The sequence below is a fragment of the Nestor notabilis genome, unplaced genomic scaffold (genome assembly GCF_000696875.1).
Source record: "Nestor notabilis isolate BGI_N333 unplaced genomic scaffold, ASM69687v1 scaffold9660, whole genome shotgun sequence".
NCBI lineage: Eukaryota > Metazoa > Chordata > Aves > Psittaciformes > Psittacidae > Nestor > Nestor notabilis.
The window spans coordinates 85426-99281 of record NW_009909678.1 but is presented as its reverse complement, the minus strand read 5'-3'; the positions used below and the strand labels follow the sequence as shown (position 1 = coordinate 99281).

At 42.5% G+C, this 13856-nt stretch overlaps 2 protein-coding genes across 2 annotated transcripts in view; one reads left to right on the top strand and one right to left on the bottom strand.

The window, feature by feature from the left end:
* Positions 1-212: 212 nt before the first annotated feature.
* On the top strand, positions 213-1854 carry VGLL2 (vestigial-like family member 2; the record flags this gene model as incomplete). Its single annotated transcript, XM_010017631.1, is given in 3 exon segments — positions 213-552; positions 554-714; positions 1814-1854. Coding segments are annotated over 3 exon segments (542 nt in total), but the record flags the coding sequence as incomplete, so codon positions are not given.
* Positions 1855-13089: 11235 nt separating this feature from the next.
* ROS1 (ROS proto-oncogene 1 , receptor tyrosine kinase) overlaps positions 13090-13856 on the bottom strand; it is a 70038-nt gene continuing 69271 nt past the window's right edge. The window contains exon 44 of the mRNA XM_010017518.1: positions 13090-13235. Coding sequence (XP_010015820.1) covers positions 13090-13235 — 146 coding nt within the window. The remainder of the gene's footprint in view (positions 13236-13856) is intronic.

The following is a 13856-nucleotide window of genomic DNA, read 5'->3' as shown; positions in this document are numbered from 1 at the left end:
ATGGATAAATCCTGGGCTAGGTGTGTTGGATGTTTAGCTAGAGCGGAACCTGTAGTTTGAAGCAATTTCTTCTGTTTTGCAGTTTTGGGGAGGATAAAGAAAGTGTGAAGGCTGGTTTGGGAGAATCAGGGAGGGCAGAGCCCTAGGGAAAGGCAATCAAGGCTCACTGAGTGTTCTCATTGCTGCCTTTCTCTCCTGTTCCCTTCACCCAGATGGCTCCTTCCCGATGAGCCAGCGCATCTTCCCACCATCCTTCTGGAACAGCACGTACCAGCCCTCATCGGTCTCAGCCACCCTGAGCAGCCCCCTGGCCGCTGCTGCTCACAGCGAGCTGCCCTTCGCCGCCACCGCAGACCCCTACGCACCTGCCTCCCTGCACAGTCACCTGCACCAGGGTGGCCCCGAGCCCTGGCACCATGCTCACCACCACCACCACCAGCACCACCACCACCCCTACATCGGCACACAGAGCACCGCCTACCCCCGCCCTACAGCTGTGCATGAGGTCTACGGGCCCCACTTTGACCCCCGCTATGGCTCCCTCCTGGGGCCCACCCCCCCGGCTCACCCCTGCCTCTGTGCCCACGCCGGTCAGCCCCCCCTGTGAACTGGGCAAGAGCGAGGCGGGAGCTGCTGCAGCCTGGACGACACCAGGACCCTTCCCCAATGCAGCAGGGGAAATGGCACAGAGCCTCAGCCTCAATGTGGACACAGGTAAAGAGGTTCCCTCGGTCCCTTTGAGTCTACCGGCTCAGTTGCACCCTGCCTCCACACCATCTATATTAGTAGGGAAGCTGGGTGCTGCTGTGGGGGAATAAACTGGGGATATTAAGCCCAGAGATACCTGAGGTCTGCACAGAATGCTCTTCTTGGGCAGCTCAGGCCAGGCAAGTGAGGAAGGGCAGAGTGAGGATGAGATAGGGTAATGCACCACCCCGCCCTCCCCAGTACCCTTTGAATTTCTGGCACCCACAAACATGCCTTGAAGATACAGGTTGCTCTGAGGTACTCTTGTCCGGGTCCTGGCCCTGCTCTTGCCCGGAGCAGCAAGAGCTGGGAGCAGGACTGAGCTGCCCAAAGTATCACCCTTCATGGTCAGGAGTGAGGGCAGCCAAAGCAGAGCTGTGGTAATTTCTAGACCCTGCACAGGTTCATGAACTACCTCCTCACCTTATTTATTTTGTCCTTGCAGTTTCTGAGAGAAAAGCAGAATTGATTTGGCTGAGCAAAAAGGGCGATGGTATTCCTCTGGTAGTGGTACCCTGTGCCTGGTGGGATGCCTGGAAATAAGGCTGTGTGCCCATAGTGGTGACAAAAATGTGACACAGGCATAGCTAGCTATGGCAGTTCCAAAGTCAGTGGCTGTAGAGGCAAGGAAAGTCCACTCTGGCGACAGTTCTCCATGCTGAAGTTGGGTTAACACAGCCACAAACAGCTCCTTATCGTGGCCTCACTTCAGGCAGGAGAGACATGTCTCCAGTCTAGGTCAGGCTCTTCTCCTTACCCCTCAGCCTCCCAGGGCTCTGGGGAGCCCAGGCTCTAGACGGATTCTCTGATCTCAGCTGGCAGAAATGCAGTTTGTCTTTCTCTGTCCTTAAATGCCTGTACCTATTTTTCTTCTCTCCCTTTTTTTCTTCTCTCCGTTCTCAGGTTTGCAGCCTCAGGACAAAAGCAAGGATCTATACTGGTTTTAGAGCTGTCCTTCACTCTTCTTCCCCTGGCTCTCCCCTGTAGATCTCTGCCTGTATAGACATGGTGGCATTCACAGCTGAAATCGGGTCAGTTTGTAACAGCTTCTGATCTTGGTTTGCAGCTCGCCGTTACTCCTTCTGTGGTGGATCCCTTCTGAGCTGATGCGCTGACACAAAGACTCTCAAATCCCCCTTGCGCTTTTCCAAGCCCACCGTGGCCCTGCAGCCCTTGGAAAGATAACGGGACTTAAAAGGGCCTGGCATTGCAACAATGGTACTTTGGACTTGTTCCGGAGAGGAAGATCCTTCGGTGGCAAGAGGAGAGCCAAAGACATTGAGCTTCTATTTAAGCAGAACTACACCCAGAACTACAGTCAGACTACTCTAAAAGAGTCAAATGATGTCATGCATGGCGATGCAAAACCACTGGCCTTCGTACAGGGGGCAGAGGAAATCATGGGGGGGTTTTTTAGTGGTGTGAATATTTTTTTGTGGCAGTGGAAATGATTTCTCAGACACAGACATGGAAAAGCCACTCAGCAATTTTGAACTGAGTTTTTACTTCACATCATAGAAAAGTTAAAGGAGAAGAAACTGGAACTCATGAACATTTTCGGACTATCAAGGAACTGGTCAGATCTTTCAGTTTTGCGTTTGTGAGTGGCAAGTGTCTGGCTGGGGCCACCTGCCCTCTGCTTGCAGTGATGCAGCTGTTCCACGCACAACTGCTCAAACCCCAGAAAGACAAAAAGCAAGGTGGCACTTCTCAGAGTCTAGCACAACACTTGTGTTGGATATATCAATCACAGTTGTTTGGTTGTGGGCTTTTTTGTTTTGGTTTTTTGGTGTTCTTCTTTGCTTCAAGAGACATTTTCTGGTGAAAGTAAAACCCTCTTAAAGCAGGGGAGGGAAGGAAACCCATGAAGAACAGCTTGCCCTCAACCCCCAACAGCCTTTTAGGGCAACACCAGAAGGAAAGGCACATGATGGACGATAGGTCTGAGTTGCCTCTAATATTTCTCTTTGTCTATTTGTTGCTGTCATTTTGTCACTTTAATAGTTGTTTTGTTTTGTTTTGTTTTTTTGAAAGGGGGAATAAGGTATCTATTTAACAGTAGGAAAGCTGCATTAAAGGTACCTCCTTCTTTCACCCTGTGTGATTTTATGAAGAATTAAAGCTAAATAAGAGAAATTAAGTAAACCGAAAACATCAGGATGAAATAGGAAAAATACCTGCCGTGTGGATGAAGTGAGTTATTTTACTACTTTGCATTAAAGATAAATAGAAATACTAGCAGTTGAAAATATTTTCTTAGCGAGTAAAAAATACAGCAATAAGTACAAAAGATAAGAAAACGCAAGATTGTTTTGGCCTTACATTTTAGTGTACAATGTATCTCCAAGATGGGTTGAAGTAAAAGGGACTGTTCCATAATAACAGATGTTTCTTCATGAAGCTGATAGAAGAGGGAAATGTAGCATTTACCATTGCTATCGCACTGATAAATTAAAATGCTGTTACACGATGATGTTATAGCTAATGGAACAGTGCAATATCCCCCTATGCTTCAAAGCTGACTTTTTAATAGGCAAAACATCTGATCACAAGGCCACTGTGTTTTGGAGGGTTTTTTCTGTTTTTTCTTAGTGTAACATTTTCAAAGGCTGACAAAGTTCAATGCATGTAAGAGGAGAGTTCCAACATTACCCTCTGACACTAGGAGAAGGAGTAGAAAATGGACTTTTGTGCTGTGATGAGAGTTTTTACCTTCTGACACTCTCACATAACCTGGCATAATGGTCACCATGTGTCAGAAATGGAGTTATGAATAACTCCAACTAGCTTCTCTTAGGTTTCAACTCAGCAATAACTCAATTTCCAGGAAAAAATAAGAATCCTAATAGTAAGAGTACAATGAAGATGTGTGTGTAAATATTGTGATAAGCTGGCAATGTGTGCAGAGCATCCCCGGCAAGAGCTCAGCAAATGGCAGGAGGTGACTTGCTGTGATTCCTCCAGCCAGACATAACCCCTGAACATTTTGCCCTCAGCCTCCAAGTAGCCAGAGCCCAGAGCCCAGCCTTGTAAAGGGCAAGGGAAGGACTACAGAATTTACATTACCAGTTAAACCAAAAATGTTCTGAGGCATCTATCAAGAAAGAAGGCAACAGCACTTTGCAGGAGAAAGGTAACTAAAAATGGCATTTAACTTTATTGCTGCAGAGGCTTGGAGATAACAGGATCATTCTGTGAGCATTTGCCTGAGGGGTTTTTAGGATGTTTTTAAAATAGGGGTTTTTAAAGATTAATCTGGCTCTATTATTGCTTGTGCTTTACCACGATTGTTTCTTTTTTCTTCCTTTTTTTTCCACCTCCCCTGTGCAATTCATAACAAGGAGGACTGGACAATACAGCCAAAATATGTTTGGAAATATTAATGTGAGCACAAACCAGTCATTTAGTTCATTGGCATTTACAATTCATTTTGACTGTGAATGTTTTCAAGCATGAGAATTTATGCAATGAATACACGAATATTGGTTTTGACATTTGTTCTCCAGGGACTCTTTTTTGCTGTTGTATTGTGAAAGCACCCAAATGCCAAAGTCAAAATCGTGGCTTAAGGTGTTAGATGTGCAAGTGAATTTTTAAAATGCTCCTAGTCCAGACGGACTACAGTCTGAACACACATACACCTTATTCTGTCTAATTCTTGCAGAATTTTGCTCACTCTCTGTTATTCTGATGCCAGGGGGACTGCTCACTCACAGCACCTACCATTACAGCTTGTCCATGAGTCTTAGCAGGACTGGAGCCACAGCTCCTACTGCAGTAACAGTGCAAATAACCTCAGTGCCATTTTTGGAAGTCTGTTATATTCCTCCCTGCATTATAGGTTATTACTTGCTTAATCATGAATGCTTGCAGGAAATCTGGAAATACAAAAGAAATCCTTCTTATATGTTACCTGTGTCTTACCTGTCCCATGCTTGTCACACAGGGAAAAGGCAGAGCTGTGAGTCCTCAGTCCTCCAGCTTGAGGAGCAGATCCTCCTGATGCCCCCTTCCGAGTGTCGTGCAGAGGTCAGCACCAGCTTGTGCCCTCTAACTACTCACTACTACTGACAAACAGACAAGCCCAGCTGGCTGGTTGGATGAACAAACACAGCTCTCAATCTGTTCATGCAGAGTCCAGGGAAAGAAGCAGAGGGATGTGATCTGCAGAGCATGGCAGTAGTGGGCATTGCAAGAGTATCCGCTGCTGCCAAGTAAGGGCAGTTTGTAGGAGTTTGCAGGAGTTTGCAAAGTGAACTCTGGGCATGTTCACTGCAGATGGTTCTTTCCCATTGTGAAAATAACCGAAAATTAACAGAGCACGAATACCATTTTAATGAATGCTGAGGTTACCAGTGATCCATCAAGGGAAGGATGGAAGTGGGGATGGGACATAGTATTTGTGGCCTCAGTTTCCACTTCATTTTAATGAGGGTTTTGCTTCAGTATAGCTGCTAGTGCAAGAATGCATCACAGAGCTCTTGGATAAGTGTATATATGTGCCTCTGTAGTTCCAGTCTAATCTTGAAGAGCTTTAGAGCAACACTGCTTACTTCCAACCTCCTTTTCCAGTGCATTTTCCATAGGATTCCCCAGCAAAGGAGAAGGAAAAGAGACAAGGAGGGTGAAAGAGAGCCTGAGTAATCCCCAGCGCCTCCCCCAGACTGTGTGCTGCCCATCTCTGGGGAAATGTATCTGCCCTGTCTCCTCCTTGGGTCAGGAGGCACAGCAGTCCCTTCTCGCCTTCCCTTTGAAGTCCTATTTGGGTTCATGACAAGCTCTAGCAAGGGCTTAAAGGTTGGTCCCTTCCTGGAAGGGAGGAAAATGCTGCTGATGGCTTTGGATGCAATAGGGTACTCTGACTGGCAGATCTCATGCATCTTTTTCTGGGCAAGGGTTGTAATTAACGTGCCCTTTTGATTACAGAAGGGTGAGCGAGCTCCTCTGGGGGATTGTGGTGTCCTGGCTGGCTTCCCTGGCCTGCCACCCACAGGAGCAGTTGCAGCAGGCAAAGAAGAGAGACTTAAGTGGTGATTATTTGGAGGAGTGAGGTATTCATTTTATAAACTAGGTAACTTTGCACAGGGAAATGGGAGTAGGAGATCATTAGAAGAAAAATAAAAAAGGGAAAAAAAAGAAAAATGAAAATAAAAAAGGGAAAAAAAGAGAGAAGTAAAAAAATAAATAAAAATGGAATTTAAAAAAATAAAAGAAAAAGCTTTACTTCAGTCAGTCTTCAAGCTTTGGGGCTACAGCTGTGGGAACTGTGGTGTTATTTTTGCTCCCAGCATGGTAAGACTGTTCTCTAAACTGACTGTACTGACAAGCAGCTCAGGCTAGCAGGGTTCCCCTCTTCATGCCCATCTCAAATCATACTGGAGAAGTTACTTTTGCAGTGCACCTTTTACTGCCTCCTTAACCAGGCATAATCTGTGAATAACGTGCATCAAACCTCTGCGTGCAAATGGAGTAATGGAGAGGCACTAGGGTGCCATGTTCCTGTCCTGCTACTGCTGACATCCCTCCCTCAGGTCCTGCGGGACAAGAGGAAGGCACTTGAGGAGCCTGGGCACGGTGCAGGGATGCAGGGTGCAGGGGTGCACACCCCTGGGCCTCATTCTCATGCATAGGCAGCTCCCTTTGCCATGCTTGGTTGCAGCCCACAGAACCACAGGCTGACCAAGGACTGGATCATTTCTTTAGGGATGTGCCAGTTACTGATTTACACTCATGGTAAAGGCACTTTAAATACCTATCAGGATCTGTCCTCAGCCTTGACTCTGCATCTCATCCCCAATCTGTTCTCCTGCCTCGCCCTGTCTCTTCCCTCCTGCACTTAGTACTCTGGCCCCACACTGCAACTGTGAGGAGCAAAGAGCAGTATTAGGAGGGACAGAGACTTTCCTATCGATGCTGTTTATGTGGAGTTGAAGCATCAGTATTTCTATGATAAATGGAATTGGACAAACACAGATCCTCTCTGGAAGACCTAGCCCACTGGCCTCAATCCTGCACCATATGTCTGTGGTAGGAACCAAGCCCTAATCCCCAATACGGTGGAACAACCCTGATTTTCCACAGGCCAAGTCCCAAAGAACTGTGACAGCCCCAGTTGCACACAGACACAAATGATTATTCTCTCTTGACAGACCTGCACAGCTCCCTCCTCGTATTTAACTGCAGGCTCAGTGAGCTGGATCAGGAAAGAGACACTTGATAGCTGCTGTTTCCGTGGTTGAAATATTTGTGAAGTTAGCGCATAATCTGAAAGCAGAAGCTAATAAATTATATGGTGCTAATTGGGGCCGGACTGGAGTTGTCAATCATATTATCCTAAACACACAGAGACCCTCATAACCTAAAAAGGCAAGAAAGCCTTCAGGAACAGCTCCCAGTTGTCAGTAGCCATGACCTCCACTTCAGTGAGAGTACACAGAGTAGAGGCAAACAGTTTATTCTGCTAAGAAAATGCAAATCCTGTGTTCAAGAGGGCATTTGCATTTGGTCTTGTTTACCCACTTCAGGAGTGTATTTCCCAAGGCACTTCATTGTTTTGCTTTGCCACTTAACTTGCCGCTCTTGCAATGTTAAAAAAACATGTAAACCAACAACAATTTGCAATCTTTATATTTGCATAGTCCTTAGAGTAACAGTTGTACTTCTTTTGTCATAGTCCAACCTCTTTGCATACAGGCCTGTATTCTAAAAGTCATCTGATTGCTCACATTTCTTTTTTTGCTTCTCATGTCCCAAAGCAACTACTTTGAGGTTGCAGGAATCTATGATATGAGCCAAAACACAGCTGTTCAAACATGGTAGCAATAGGGCACTTGCAGCTCTAGTCACTTTGTCACCACCTTTTCTTGTATTGCTTCCATCAAGAGCAAGTATTTTACTTGTCATATAATATAAAAATGAAACAAAGAATCCTGAAGATTTTAGTAACACTTTTCCCCAGAAATTCATTTCTACATGGAGACAGGTAGGCATTTCAGAAAGCATTCCCTGGGCAAAAGATCTGACAAAATTAAGGAGCAACCCAAAAGCTGGGAGTAGGAAAGCTTCATTTCAGTGGCAGTATGACTAGTGCATGCAGGCATGACAACAGAGCTACAGTAAGGTCAAACCCTTTCCCTGGTGACATATCACCCTGCCCTTAATGACCACTTAAACTTACTGCTGCAAGACCACGTGATTATGTCTACAAAGACTTTTAAAGAAATTTCTAAATGTGTCATTTTCCCTTCATTTTTCATGTCTGTTTCAATTATTTAATGCTAACCTTGAATACTGGCAAGAAGTAGGATCAACAGTTCCTTCACAGCTTGCTTCTGTGAAGAGAAATGACAGCATCTAAGTGTTGATGCTGCCACTAAAGGCAAGAGCCATCTCTGAGTGGAGTAGGCAAGAAGGTATGTTTGACAACTGACTGTGGCTTATCACGACCAATAATTTTGTTTTAACAGATTTAGGTAGATAATAAATCTTTGTGCTTTAAGCAACAGACTCAAAATTTATGCAGTGATACCTCTCTTAAGATAATAAAGACTGTGTCAGCAGACAAATGAAGAAAGCACAAAGCTGGCAAGGTTCTACTTGAAAAACACAAGGCTGCACTGTGTGAGTAGGTTTTCACCCTTTGGGATGTGGCGATGTCAGACTGAAGAAATATGAAGATGTGAGAAAAGATATTGTCATAAAAGGTTAATTCTGTGATTCCCAAACTTCTGCCTCTCCTGTTGCTCTGTAAGGGAAAGATGAATATATCTGTGACTGGAAATTACTGAGAACTTACACATTGTCAGCCTTCCTGGAAAGGTGTGAAAATTTGATATGTGAAGAGAAATTCACCAGGAGATTAATCAGAGTCATGAGATTTTGATGTTACAAAACAATGTTGAAACTCCACTGAGTTTCCTATAGGATGGATGAAGAGGCAACTGCAGTTGCTTACTATACTGCATAGGGTGACAAAGGCATTTCAGTGGTCTCATCTCTAAGAAGCACTAAGTGACTTGTGCTGTCATGAAAGATAGGAGAGAAGAAAAAAAAAAAGCAGGAAAAACAAGCTCGAGCTATATCAACAGTATTGCAAAAGGGATTGGTATCCAAATACAGAGTGGCTGCTTTACATCTCTGTTCTTACTGTAAAAGATAGAAGGCAGTGATGAACATCCTCCAAATGGAAGACGTCATTTGAAGAAGTTAACACATTATAAAAAAGGTTATTTTATACAGCAGTATCAGTCATGTCACTGGCAATAATGACAATATTTTGGCATCATCACTTGGCTTTGATGCACTGAGTTTCTGGTTATTTATTAGAGTTAAAACATAATGTCAGTTACATGTGCCAAGTGTCGTTATAAATAGAGCCATGATCACTTGAAAAATCTACCTGATATGCAAGCTTCTGCAACTCACTCCAGTGTGTTTGTGTAAGAAAAACTTTCAAGAATCAATTAAAAGAAATGAAAGTGAATTAGAACTTTTCAATCATTAACAGACCTGTCAGGGCTATTTTACAGACATTCTTTTCCATAATGACTATTTTCAGGTCTACTATAGCTGAATTAAGATCAACATGTGTAGAAAGAGGTAAATTTGAGTCTAGAAAAAAGCTTTCCTTCACAGTTATTATTAAATTGCATAGTCCTAAATCTGAATCAGTTTAGGAGCAGAGGATCAGTTCCACCTGGTTGTGCTCAGTAAAGCCACACTTGAGGACTCAAACCCTCATTGGCCATATGCCGCAGATGTCAAAGAAAAAGAAGAAAATATAAGACAAAACCTGGAGACATCAGTTAATTCAAATAAATGGAAAAACTTCCTCTGCTGGAAACAGCTGTAGGAAGCAAGGGTGCAACGGCCTTGCTCTAAGGATTTTGGGCCCTTCCATACAAGTGGTGAAGGAAGCAAATTTTGAGGGACCTTGTCTTCTGGAGGATGTTACTAGTCTCTGTTATCTAGGATACCAGGAAAGCTGAGGAACAACAAATTTAGTCTCAGCCCTGGGCTCTGGCTTGAGCATCTCAGATAGGCAAGGCTGTGGTGAACTTACCTTTCTTGTTCCTGCCACTTATTAGTTTTTGCAGGTAACAAAGACTAATAGAAAACCCTTGCGTTAGTGGTGTAACTGCACAACCTTTTGCCTTTCACCTTGAGACCCTCTGTTTTTCAGTCCCATCATATTTTTCAGTCATATCTTTTGCCTTTCATATCTCAAAAAAATCATCTTTTCAAGCTGTATGAGCTTTTCTTCAGAGCTCTTGACAACCACATTCCCATAGCTCACGTCAAACTGCTGAGCACTCCTTCTGTGGCACATGGGGATGAGCAAGTGATCCCACTGAAGTCTGGCATATGTCTCAACAGCAGCTACATACATAGACTTTCCATAACTTTATCTTTAACCCAGAAAGCACTCAATATTTTTGTCATGAAGCATCGTTTTTTCCTTTGTAGGATCTTGATCATGGTCCCAAATGGAAAGCATGAGGTACGGAGGTTTTCGATAGATCTGGTCATTAGTATGCACCTGCTCACAGGCCTTTGCAAGCAACCCTGAAAAACAGAAACGCACTGATAGTCAGGTGTTACCACCTGCTGTAGACCAAGGGGACTGAAGACAGCAGATCTAGAACTGAAGCCACTGAAAATGCTGCCTTAGTAAATAAGTTACATCTGCCCTGGCCCTTCATATTTATAAATTTGAATTAATCACTACAGCATTAGTACTATGTTGTAGCAAATACTATTCACAGGTATCAGTAAATATTTTTCATCCATTCATATGGATGTCAAGTTTGCAGTTGAGAGATTAAATAAGCCAGCTAAAGCCACACAGTATGCCTGTCCAAGCACAGCTCAGACTTCAGTCATTGCCATTTGAGAGCCCAGCACTTGTGGGTTGACTGTGTGTGGTATCACATCCTGAAGCATGCTCACCATCATTGCTCAGTGATTTTGCCACGTGTCTGTAGTGGCACCAAGGAACAACAGCAAGCCTGAGATCGTAACCAGTTATGACCCAGAGGGTCACCTAGGAAATACCCTGATCAGCACATGTCCCCTCTTCCTGGGCAGGTTTAGAGACTCTATTGAGTTGAAGTTTATTTTCTTCACAGCAGTTCATCTTGTGCTACATTTTAGATTTGCAACCAAAACAATAGTGATAACACACTATTGCTATTGTTGAAAAGTGCCTGCACAAGTCAAAGCACTAAAAAAGTCTTTCATTGTCATCACCTCTTACGTGTGTCTCCCCTACTGCCTTCAAAAGCAGCTATGAAAACTGTCATCAGGTGCTGGCTGCTTGAAGGCAAGAAGTGTCCTCCTGACAGTGAATAACAGTTGAGTAAAAAGTGAATCATCATGAAGAGTTTGAACAAAGAAAGGAAGCATCACTTCAGTGAGATAGAGAAGGTGAAATGAGGAAGATGTGCAAAGAGAAGGGTGATACAGAAATGTGAGGGATTAAGAAACTCCTTGCAAGTGACATCATGGGTGGATGTAGGCGACGGAAGTTTGCACACATCAAATTCAGCTTTACCATAACCCAGTGGAATAGTTTCATTGGCATTCTCACTCCTCTAAGGCAGGGAAATGACAGAGGGAGAATGGAGTAATGCTTAGAGCTGACATTGTATCAGTGGGCATTGTATTTCCTTTTGCATGATTCTTTTCCAGTTCAGACCTACACAAAACTGAATCAACTCGGGTTATCACATTTCAGATGCAGTCACAAAACCTGTGAAATGCGTTGCCTAGACAAAATTTTGGCAGAATTGGAAGCTTCTCCTGCTAAAGAAAAAGATAAATGAAGTCCTGCTGGTTTTCCAAACTTGTTTGTGGCTTGCTGACTGAGCAGTCCTCCTGAGTCAAGTGGAGTTATGTAAGCACGTGAAGTCATCCCGGTACAGTGCCTACAGAACTGGGATCTTCCCAGATTCTGGCTAGCTGGTTAGCAAACATCACTCATATTTAAGTTATTGAAATGGAAGAAATGGCTGTACAACCAATCAAGCAGCACTCAAAGAGGTAGGAAACGTTATATAGTATTTATTTATTTCTTCATCACTCTTGGTCTGGTGAGCATAGCGAAGTGCTGCAATTGTTGTTATTAAAAAATCAGGCTTGTACACTAATTTGTAGATGAAGAAAAAATATTCATGCAGTTATAGACTGCTTGAACAGACTTTGTCAGGGACTTTGAAGAATCCTAATTCTAAAGCTCTCGATTTCTATTTTATTTGAGTAAAATGGTTAAAACCTGTATTTCTTGTTCATCTGTGTTGGATCTGCATTTAAAAAACTTTTGAAGCTTGATTTCAGTGAAGTTACATCTAAAATATGTATACATTCTGACATCACATAGTTCCTCTACAGCTCTTTAGTGTCTCCCATTATCAAATATTTGCATAAAATCAGAGCGTGTTTCTAGCTTCCTGACAGATGTCAATGAATAGCTCTTCATAATTTGCAAACTTGTTCAATATGAAATGTTCCCAAAAGCTTATTGCTGTCTTTTATTTAGTAATCATTTATATATCATTTTATTACATACTTCGACTTGATCTCCAAAAGAAAAATACTTCACTTCACCCAGCCCAACAAAAAAATAAGCAAGCATGATGACTATAAGAGAGGGAGAGGAAAAGAAATGTAAGAAAACAGGATTGTCTAGATTCACAGATCCATTGGTGTGCAGCTTAACATTCAAGATGATTGCAAGTATTTGTTTAAATTAAATAGTGAAATAGACCATTCCCAGCAGTGGACAACCCAGTCACCCCTTGTCAACTGCTCACTGATTTGGAGATCATAAAAATACAACAGGAATTTATGTTAGTTTTTCAATTTGTAAAATCTTGTTTGTGCACAATGAAGCTAGATTTCAACTGCTTTTTCTTTCCATGACCAAGTTGGTCTCTTCTTTGAAACACCATAGCAGTACTCTCTTTTGAAATGACTGCCTGTGCCTGAGGCATATGTGATTGCGTAAATTTAATCAACACAGCAGCAACACCACTTGCTGTCTGATTACATTTTTCTATTCCTTTAAACTATCTCCTATGAAACACCCCAACCATAACATGTAGAAAATCAAAAGATATGTAACTGTTGTCTTATTCTGCTACACATGATTAAGTACCTTATCATATTATTATCTATTAAGTACCTTATGATATTATCTAGTTTTTGAGTTTTGGAGAGTTGCTGGTTTGTTTAAGATGTCTCTGTAATTACGAAGATGTGCAGAATATTTCCCTTGGCTTATGTCTTCATTGGTAGAGCTTTTTCTCTTCTTTCTCTCTGTCTTTCAAACAGACAGAACCGGACTTAACTAAGCTCAGCAGAACTGATGCTTCCTTGATCTTGGTTGCCTTCTTTGACAAATACCAAATAATTTAACCCCTCTTGGTTCCTTGTTTCCACTAATGTGGCTGAAAGAATACTATCCGAATCTGCACATGGAACATCACTATCTGCATTAGAAAAAAGAAAAAAAAAAGATAACAGCCCAGTGATACACATGTAGTATTAGAAAGCAAACAAAATCAAACAGCTGTTGGAGCAAGTTGATTTAGGGACCCCATGAAAAGTGACCAATGATTCAAATTTATTTTCTGCTATTGTCTATGGATTATAACTTTAAGCAAATCACTTCAGGAAGGTTGGTCACCACCATTCATATCTCCATGGGCAGCAATACAGTTGTGAATAAATGACTTGCTTCTTTTGATAGTAAAGACAGCCTGCCTAAAGCCAAAGTGATTTTAAACTCTACCTTTGTGTTTACACTGCTAATAATGCAGCTAAAGAGTCCTGTAGCATAGGCAATTTTCTACCTACTAAATCATTATATAGTGTCTCTCTAGAGGACTTGTAATATTCTGTTTTTCTTGAAGTTTGAACTTGGTAATTGGCTGCATTTTTCCCATTTCTAAAACTATATTTTTTCTCTAATTTGATGTTGTTCACATACAGAGTTGCCAAAAATCTATTGCAGAGATATAGCTTTAAAAAAAATATGTAAAAATTATTAACTAAAGGCTCAAGTTATAATTGTTGCTATTTTTTGCATTTATTTTTGTAAGATGTACCTT